Source organism: Bombyx mandarina, chromosome 08 (assembly GCF_030267445.1).
Source record: "Bombyx mandarina strain Sakado chromosome 08, ASM3026744v2".
In the NCBI taxonomy this organism is placed as follows: Eukaryota; Metazoa; Arthropoda; class Insecta; order Lepidoptera; family Bombycidae; genus Bombyx; species Bombyx mandarina.
Window position 1 is genome coordinate 10,243,715 of NC_143215.1, and position 10,315 is coordinate 10,254,029.

The following is a 10,315-nucleotide window of genomic DNA, read 5'->3' on the forward strand; positions in this document are numbered from 1 at the left end:
AAAGCGTTGCAGAGATGACACGAAGGCAGTTAGTATCGGATCTCTATTAGAAGCGAAACAACGAACGGATCACCTGAAGCGAAGTGGAAGAAGTGAATTGAGAATTTTAAAGTGTTCTTTAAACCCAGCACGTAACAATATTAAATACGATGTTTGTTTTTTTAGGAGGAACACAGCAAAGTGTCATCGCAACTTAACTTCGTTCTGATGTTGGCCGAACTGCTGTCGGACTTGGCCGTCTCTTGCGGAGCTCCCATCGCAGCCCTGATGGACACGTCCGATGGTAAATAAGATTACTTTTTTGTAGATTTTGTAAATGACGCCCTAAGACTAGGTAGTGTAATGATTAAAAACTAATGGTCCCGCAGTAGTCGAAATTCGACTATAACTAATTGGAATTGTAAGTTTGTACACTATTATAATTGTATTTTATACTTCTATAATCAGAAATTTCGCCAAGACTACACTATAAAAAATATTAACAAAGACAAACAATATTTAATCTATTCTCAATTTGACAACAGACGTCAAGAACAAAAGTTTGACAATAAATAGTATGCATGCGTGTGTGCGTCAAATACATGGTATGTAGTGTATGTAATGTTTTCTTTATTGATTTTATGTATCTTTTATGCATTATTTTAAAAAAATGTTAGCATTGTGCGTTTCTTCTCTATATTCTTTATAAGTGTGGAAAATTTCATACTCCTCCGCCCGCGTAATTTTCGTCAAAAGGGCTGCAAAGTTTTTGCTTCACGTATTAATATATAGATATATATGTCTTAGAAATTTAAGAACGAACAATGTAACAGTTTTAAAAGAAATATAATTTAAAAAATTTAATAATAAATATAAACATATGTATATTCGAAACGTAAAGCGTTAAAAATTTATGTTCGGACCGTAAACCTCAACTATCTTTACAGTTGTACTTGATAAACGCATTATATTATATTGTTAGTCAGAGATATATATATATATAGTTACAGATATATATACAGTCGTGGTCAACTAATTAGGGACATTCAAGATAGTGAAGGGCTATAACCGGTTATATACATTTAAATATAAAACCCTATTGATTTCTCAGCACCTATTATTTGCATAATGTGGTTCGATTATTATGCTATAAATGGCTGTAAATAAAAGATTTAATAAATAGAAAAAGTATTTAATATCAAAGATTAAACATGTATTAAATATTAAGGTACAATTCTGTAGTGGACATTTAATTAAGGACAGTAAAGTATAATGAAAAATACAATTACACAAAACTTATAATCTTCAGTGTTATAATATCTTTAACAGCTCCATTTTATTACGTGTAAAATCAGTACCCAGTAGCAAAACCTTTGTTAGTAATTACCGCTTGACACCGATGTGGCATAGACATTATCAGTTTCTGACATGTTTCGACAGGAATGTTTGCCCATGCCTCACAAAAAGCTTCATGAAGTTCATCCAAATTTGTATTACGATAAGTGGCAACTTTTTTCCTGATTTCGTGCCAAAGGTGCCCAATTGGGTTGAGGTCCGGGCTATTTGCTGGCCAATCTAGCACCGATACAAACTGACTGGTAAGAAACGACTTGACTGAATGGGCGGTATGTTTCGGGTCGTTATCCTGCTGAAACGTCCATATAATAGGGAGATGCTCCTCAGCACAGGGAAGCATAGTTTTTTCCAATATTGCCTTGTATTGATGTTGGTCTAAGTTACCCTGAACTTTCCTCACAGGTCCCACTCCGCGTCCAGAAAATGAACCCCATATTTTAATGTTTCCACCGTCATGTTTCACCTGTTTTTTTGTGAATCTTGGATTCATTTCCGCTTTTACAGGACGCCGTACATATTGCCTTCCATCTGAAGAAATCAAATTAACCTTGGTCTCGTCAGAGAAAAGTACATGTTGCCATTGGGCGTAGGTCCAATGTCCATATTTACGTGCAAATGCCAAACGAGCATTTCTATGTTCTTTCTTCAACAACGGTACTTTGCGAGCTACTCTTCCGAACAACTCTGCTTCTACCAAACGTCGTCGAACGGTCCTCGCAGATACACCGGCTCTTTCTTTTGCCCCAAACACTTCGTGTTTAATTAAAATAGAGCCTAGAAACGGATCTTTCTTAGCTAACCTGGTTATCATTCTATCTTCTTGCGGAGTCGTTTTTCTCGATCTTTTTGTTCTGGACACATTTAAAGCTGTGTTATAGCGCTTGAAATGTTGCACTGCATTGCATACCATAGTTTTTGAACAATTTAATGTTGTGCTATCCTTCGGTATGACCAACAACGCTCGACAAACTTCATGACAATTTTTCGTAGTGTTGGATCGCAACTTTTATTTTTACCCATTTTTCTTCAAAATAATTCTCAAAACTTAAAATAAAAATCTGGATTGCCGCCAAAACGACCACTAAACAATAAGAAAAGAAACAAAAATGTATTAAAATTCCAATTTTGAAATTAGAACGCAATACCTCAGTGTCCCTAATTAAATGGCCAGCCAGCATTCTTTGAACCAATAGCACTATGATATTGTATCAGCTATACTGTAAAGAGGTTTAATGTTTAAGAAGTTGTTATTGTTTGTATAATCGCGCACATAAATGACTAATTACACTTACATGTAAAAGATATGGAATATTGCTAAGACTCGTTGGAAAATAAAAAAAATATTCACAATTAGGCTTAACTAGAGATTGTCCCTAATTAGTTGACCACGACTGTATATATATATAGTTACAGATATATATATAGTTACTATACAGATAGTTAGTATAGATGACTTTCCTTTTTTTTTTCGCTAAAAAGCTATTGATGAGGTTTATTTTTATCAACGGCTGGACCGATTTGGCTAATTTTGGTCTTGAATTACTTGTGGAAGTCTAGAGAAGGTTCAAAAGGTAGATAGATATGAAAATGCTCGGAATTAAATAAAAATAACAAGTTTGTTTTTCCTTTGATGTGTCCCCCGTCGGACGGATTCTTTTTGTTCGTTTTAAGTTTATTTTATACAAAAGCTTAGGTCTTTTATTTGAGTCGTCTATTATCAAAGGTGGCAATCTGTGCATTTGGACAAAAAAATGTTATTGATATGTCAATACAGATTGATTTGAATATAATCGTCTCCTTCAAAGAATACGGTTCAAAACCTGCATTAAATAAAGGTTAATACTTAACCTGTTATTTATCTAAGATGTCGTTCAGGAGAGTTTTGTGAATGCCAATAGAATACAAAGTCAATAATTCGTTTTTATGATTTACCAATCATTATCCAAAAGTCACATTGCCGGCTTTGATAATAGTCGACTCATTTATCGATTGAGGCACTTCGAAATCTGCCGGGTCAGCTAGTTGATAATAAATAATAGTTTAAAAAAACTAAAAAACATGTTTTATATAAAATTCAACTAAAAAATAGAAAATATTTATTATTCATTTTTTAGTTCATTTTTTTTTAATATTTTTTTTAAATATTGAATTGTCATCGGTCCTCTATAAATCTACAAAGTTTGAATGAAATCTGGCCGTTTAAAGTGGGTCAAAATCGCGTCTAAAGGATTCAGTTACAAACATACATACAAGTGAAGCTAATATAAAGCGTGTAATAATAATGTGTGTTCCAGAGCGTTGCAACGAGAGCGTCCGGCTGGGGCTGTTGGTGCAGGCCATGCAGGCGCTGGCGGCGGGCCTGCGCCTGGCCGCCACGCACTACCGCGCGCGCACGCTGCAGCCCACGCCGCAAGTGCGCAGCGGTCAGTGTGCACGCAGCGCCATCTACCTAATGCTTTAGTTATTGCTTAGGCGCGAGATATACACAAACGGCGAGGATTTCGGCGCGGCTCTTCACCGCTTACTTTTGCACACAAAATGTACTAAGGAGATCTATTTTGAATTACACTCAAGCCGCGTCGCACAGGCACGCCTGTTTTTTTTTTCCTACCTTAACTGATAGCCTTGAGTGGCTATTCCAGCGTAACCTTAACTAGTAGGTGAGCTCACAGGGCTCAAACCTGACAACGTTGCTAACACGAACCCTAGCAAGAGCCGTGCTTCGCAGAATCTACCACCGGATCGGAAACGCGTCCCACTGAGAAGATCCGGCGAGAAACTCAGTGGGCTAGGCACACCTGTGTATCCGATCCACGCCTACGTCGCGCCTTAAGCCTTAGGCCGTTTGTGTGTTTTTCGCGCCTTAGACGACGACGTGTGAACCACCTCAGAGCTCATCTGCTGTAAAGAGGTTGCCGAAACTTATAGACTTCAACACCGTAAATGCCGCCACCCGCCTTATGACAAGAACTCTCTCAGTTCTATAGTACAATATCTGGCCCGCCCTTCAAACCGGCATACTGCTTCACGGCCTATGCGAGTTCAAGAAGCCCTACCGGTCCGAGCAGCGTTATTACGATTCAGGATGCGTTTTCGTACTGCTCTTGAGCTAAAGGGCACGAAACATCTCATATATACAATTTAACACGTTGACTGCCATGTAGGTCACCGATGCCCTACGTGGCGCACTGAAGTAATTATGTCGATTTCTTTCTTAGATCTTCTTACTAAGGTGCCAGAATTTCTAGTAGATTCTGGGAAAGATGAATCTGAAGATACTGAGAATGAATCTATTTCTAAGCTACCTAAAAGACACACATTAAAACACAAAAGAAGGCGAAGTTAGGTAATCCAGGCGCTTAGAAACAGAAATCGAAATATTTCAGTGCGCCGCGTAGGGCACCGGTGACCTACGTGGCAGTCAATGTGTTAAGCCGCCGTCATATTTATTTAACAAGTAGGCGACATCTCAATTGTCTAGTGTAACGAATGTCCTATTCTTCAAACTTTGAAGTCGTCGTGGCCTAATGGATAAGACATCCGGTGCATTCGTGTTGAGCGATGCACCGGTGTTTGAATCTCAGGCGGATACCAATTTTTCTAATGAAATACGTACTCAACAAATGTTCACCATTGATTTCCACGGTGAAGGAATAACATCGTGTAATAAAAATGAAATGGATGTCTATGGGCTCCAGTAACCACTTAACACGAGGTGGGCTGTGAGCTCGTGCACCCATCTAAGCAATAAAAAAAACAAAAAAAAAACTGTAACGTATGTTTGATTCGCGACAGAAAAAAGCAATGAGAAGGTGTAATTAATCCACCCGGACGAGACTGAACAGAAAGCTAGCAGTAAATAATTGTGATTAATAATTTTGTCGCAACAGTTGTATCCCTGATGAACGGTAAATACAAATGGATCGTCAACGAGTCGAAGCGACTGCACGAAGCCGGAGTGACGCCAGCCGTCTGCGATAAAATACTATACGAGCACGCTATTGAACTGGTGAGTCATTCTATAATATGTCTGTTTATTTTATTTTATTTTATTTTTCCTACCTATTCTAGTGACCTCGCGGGGTCATACTAGATTCACCGGGCGAGTGTTCGCTTTCGTAGACTGTAGAGTGTGCTCAGTGCGAGTTTTTTAACATTCTCGATAGCGTAAAAGTTAACTCAAAGGAGACTGAAACGATTACATACATTTTTGGGCCCGAATGTAACGTGATGAAACTAATATGAATTAATAGATTCAGATTTATCAGTACCTTGCTGAAAATTATAAAAGTTTTCTCAATCTGAGAGCCGAGTTAATAAAGATTTAGTAAAAGTTAGGTTATGTTACAATCTCTTTAAAAGAGCTGAATAATAACTTATTTAAGCTTAAGTTAATGTTTATTATATCCATTGGATAATCTTTTAAATGTCATATTATGAATGAATATCAATGATATATATCAGGTATGAAATATGGAATTGCTATCCCACAATTCACACAGCGATCCATAATTTCAACAGTAGGTATCCAATGCAACAATTTCTAGTCAATCGTGTGAGCGATCTTCGGTGTCCAGTGTAGAAGCAATTGTCGTACAAGGCTGGCAGAGTTGGAATCCGTAATAATAAAGCAGTGATAGTTAAAAATATAAAAACAGCCCGATAGATACACACTCAAAATGCGTCGAAGATACAAAACGAGTAGAGCAGAAAAAACCAACAAGCGCCAAAAATAATTCGATAATCTATGAACAAACGTCATGTCAGCTTACTGTCAAAACTGTCATCAAAAATACAATCGATTTTAATCGATTTGAAATCGATAATCAAATTACTTTGCTAAGTAATAATAGACTTTTTCTTCATTTATGTATATAATCGCAATTAAATCCGGCGCATACCGCACTTGTATACAACAAGTATAAATCGCTCATTTAATTACTTTGCATTAATTACCTAGTGCAATGTTTTTCTTTTTATAATCCTGTAATCGATTAATTAAATCGATCACACCGTTATACCGACAAAAACTAACTTTCTCATTTTTCTCCGGTCCCAGAAAGAGGATCGAGGTGATTTTTTATATTCTTATATAAAAAAATATGGCATTTTTAGACTACATTCCAAGATATTACATTTTTGGCCCACGATTTTCCGTCTCCTTTGTATGCAGCAGGAACAGCGCCCCTAGCGGCAAACGTTCGAACCCCATACAAATTTGAGTTAACTTTTACGCTATCGAGAACGTTAAAAAACTCGCACTGTGCACACTGGTGTCGATAACCACCGCGCCGTGTGCGTCTTGCAGTGTCAAATGGCGGCCATCGAGGAACTGTTCGGCGACACGAAGGAGTGCGAGCGCCGCTACATGTCGGCTCAGGTGCTGCTGCACTCGCTCGTGCAGAGACACCCGCTGCATCCCCACCACCGGACCACGCTCTCCAAATGTAATTATACGCACTATATACATTAAACCCATCCTACTCCTGAAGAACTTTTTTTTAGTGCTTAAATGGGTGGACGAGCTCACAGCCCACCTCATGTTAAGTGGTTACTGGAGCCCATAAACATTTACAACGTAAATGCGTCACCCACCTTGAGATATAAGTTCTAAAGTCTCAAGTAAAGTTACAACGGCCGCCCCACCCTTCAAACCGAAACGTATTACTGCTTCACTGCAGAAATGGGCGGGGCAGCGGTACCTATCTGCGCTGACTCACAAGAGGGGTCCTACCGCCAGTAACAAACGAAAATTATAATTTTGCGGGTTTGATTTTTATTACACGATGTTATTTCTTCACCGTGGAAGTCAATCGTGAACATTTGTTAAGTACGTATTTCATTAGAAAAAATGGTGCCCGCCTGCGGGATTCGAACACCGGTGCATCGCTCAACACCGGAATGCACCGGACGTCTTATCCCTTAGGCCACGACGATTTCACAGAATTAGAATTCTGACTTCAGAAATCAGAAAACGATTGTTTCAAGTAATTTTTATTATTGGGTAGAATTTCTTAACAGCTTAGCTGCAATAGTTTTTGCGAGCACACAATTTCAGATTCAAATTTGAGTTTAAAGATTTCTGTATATAAATAACGTGAAATATCTTACTTGTATATTCAGTTTTTATCGATTTGTTCTAACCTTACAGAATAAATATATATTTTTTTGCATAAAAATTACATATTTTTTTTACTAGAGGAATAGACGATTTCACGGCCCACGTGATGTTAAGTGGTTATAGGGTCAATAGAAATCACAGACAAAACCGATACCTGCCCTGAAACGCATCGTCTCAATCTTTATATATATATTTCTTCTGTGCGTGTGTTTGTCACTGAACTCCTCCTAAACGGCTGGACCGATTTGAATTTTTTTTTTTTGTATGCGTTTGTGTGGCATCCTGGATGGTTTAGATTCCCAAATCAACCCGGCAGATGGCGCTGCAGTCGGTATCTAGGTTATTTATCTATACTACAACTAAACGACTGGATCGACTTGAATGAATTTTTGCAGGACAACGTTTGTCGGGTCCGCTATTAATATAACAGCTCCAAACCGCATAATTGGCTCGCTGCATTATGGTGGTAACTATACACTTCAAATATATAATCATTATAAATTATTTTATTTCGCAGATCGAGACGCAGTACAACGTAGACTAAACTGTCTCAAGGGTGTTCGCAAAATAATGGATGTCAAAATTGAAGCCGGGATCTCATAATGCAAATACGGCTTCACATATTATTGTGGACACATAAGGAGCAACACGAGAAGTGATTTTATTTTGTACTCGCGAAATGACTATGTGAAGAAAAACAAAAAAAAAGTAAAAGTGAAAAAAATAAACATTTTTATCAATGAACGAAACGTGACACGGTACAGAAAATAATACAATAGAGAATTATTTTATTAAGTTCCGTAGAATTAGTGAGACAATCCTTATTTACGTCGTAAGACTTGATTTTAGTAAACGCTTTACGATTGATTGTGGCTTTTAGATGTGTGTTTTTTAAAACCATCTGTACTGACATGGTTGTAACATTTTTAATTACATTTAAAATTTTATTGTAGACACAGCATTACTACACTGCACATGATTGCATTGCCAATATTGAAAGGCGTCTACTGGACTTGAAAAAAAAAGTTAAAAGTAAAAAATATAATATAAATCTAAATAGGATTGAAAGTTGATCAGTGTGTCTCGCATTAACATTATATGGTTATTGACCTGTAGTAAATTTACATTCTAAGAATCTGATGATTAATCTCAACGCGAATCGTGGAAAAAACCGTCGAGCAATATCAAAATGGCATTTTTATGTTTAAGCTCTATTGAATTAAAGTATTGCCTGAGACATTTTAAGCATCGTGATCACGATTTTCCAAAACGTTGAATTAGATTTAGTTTGCCAAAATTATCATTTTATTTTATGTGTACGATCCTTAAAACTTATTTTAATGCTTTACTGAAATAAGAATAAAGACTGTTGTATTATAAAAATTAATTTGTTTTAATAAATACTTATTTTACACCACAATTTTTGCATATTATTTATTGTATAATTCTTGTGTAATCTCCAGGAAGTTATTAGTCTGGGAATTGATTACCTACCATAACGCTGTAATAGCGGTTATATACCGTGACAAGTCTAACGTGGATTGCCATAATTTACTCACGTACAGTGACGAGTACATATCGTCGCTGTCAAACCAAAATCTGCTATGTGCAAAAACTCTATTTTGAATTAACGAGTAAAAACATTTTCGTATAAAATTTTATATGAAGGTGAATTTTTAAAAACTATATCAAATGAAAGCTGTAGATAAATATTAAAGCTATAGACACAACAGTTTTTTTTATACGGTAGATAGGGTTGTGAACTATACGAAAAGGTCAAAAGTAAAAATCTCAAAAAGTGCACATATAGCAGATTTTGGTTTGACAACGACGATATATATTATGAAGTTGCCGTTTAGTATACAGAAAGTTAAAGTCATAACGAAGTCCGGCGTACGGGAGCCAACAAACTCTTTTATGGCATTTTCTTTCTGCCGCTCGGGTATTTAATTTTATCCCGACCAAGAAGCTGGGCCGACTTTGAAAAACTAGAAATCTGTCTGCGCAAGATCTAGTGAGTACGGGGGATAACGCAATACTGCTAACCCTAGATCTTGTAGCATAAACTGCCAGTTGTGCTGTGTGAGATTGAACGTTGTCATGTTGAAGCAGCAGGGATGAACGCCACTGTGATGTAAGGGTAAGTTTTCGTTTGAGGCATTACCTAGGTGTAGAACCTAACTTAGCCCTAACCAGCAAGATGACGCTAATAGTTATCAAAAAGAACCGATTTTTACCGTAAGTTATACAAAGTATGGTTCAAAATTCCAACGTTCCTCTGTCTGTGCAACGCGAGGCATACGTTAACGCGTTCGTCCAACTGGCGATCGTTCAATTCGTGCTGCTTCCACTTATCAAGTTTCCCTACCTTGCCAATCTTAGGCAATTTTTTTTAATGCTAATATTGAAAGGTGCTAACTTAGCGGTAGATTATCGTCAGCTTCCACTATCGCCTTTAATACGTCGTTGTTGAATTTAGTTTTTGGGCAACTAAGAAGTTATTTTTATAGATCAAAATTTTCATGTCGGAAACTTTCAAACCAATAAATTGATTAAAAATACACAAATCTAGTGAAAACAAAACACTAATCAATAAACATATGCCTGAATTTGAAAATAGAATTCCATATTTTTTAAACTACATACATTATTTTTATTTAGAATTGATTGCCAACCAATTTTCGTTTGAAATGACCAGTGTACTTAGAAGCGAAATCATAGTGTCCGATTTTCCTAATAATATCTGTATTTACCTTAACTTAAATACATCAAATTAATATACATATATTTTTCTTTAAATTATCAAAGACTAAAATTAACTACCTACACAAGTTATTTCTATTGAAATGAAAAATAAGG

At 36.7% G+C, this 10,315-nt stretch overlaps 1 protein-coding gene across 6 annotated transcripts in view; it reads left to right on the forward strand.

Moving 5' to 3' along the window:
• Atg1 (serine/threonine-protein kinase unc-51-like protein Atg1) overlaps positions 1–8,876 on the forward strand; it is a 44,894-nt gene extending 36,018 nt beyond the window's left edge. For all 6 annotated transcript variants that reach the window (XM_028177502.2, XM_028177504.2, XM_028177503.2 and 3 more), the window contains 5 exons: positions 166–283; positions 3,630–3,758; positions 5,226–5,344; positions 6,644–6,782; positions 7,974–8,876. In XM_028177502.2, the coding sequence (XP_028033303.2) occupies positions 166–283; positions 3,630–3,758; positions 5,226–5,344; positions 6,644–6,782; positions 7,974–8,059 (591 nt within the window). In that variant the 3' untranslated portion in view covers positions 8,060–8,876. The remainder of the gene's footprint in view (positions 1–165; positions 284–3,629; positions 3,759–5,225; positions 5,345–6,643; positions 6,783–7,973) is intronic.
• The last annotated feature ends 1,439 nt before the right edge of the window (positions 8,877–10,315 follow it).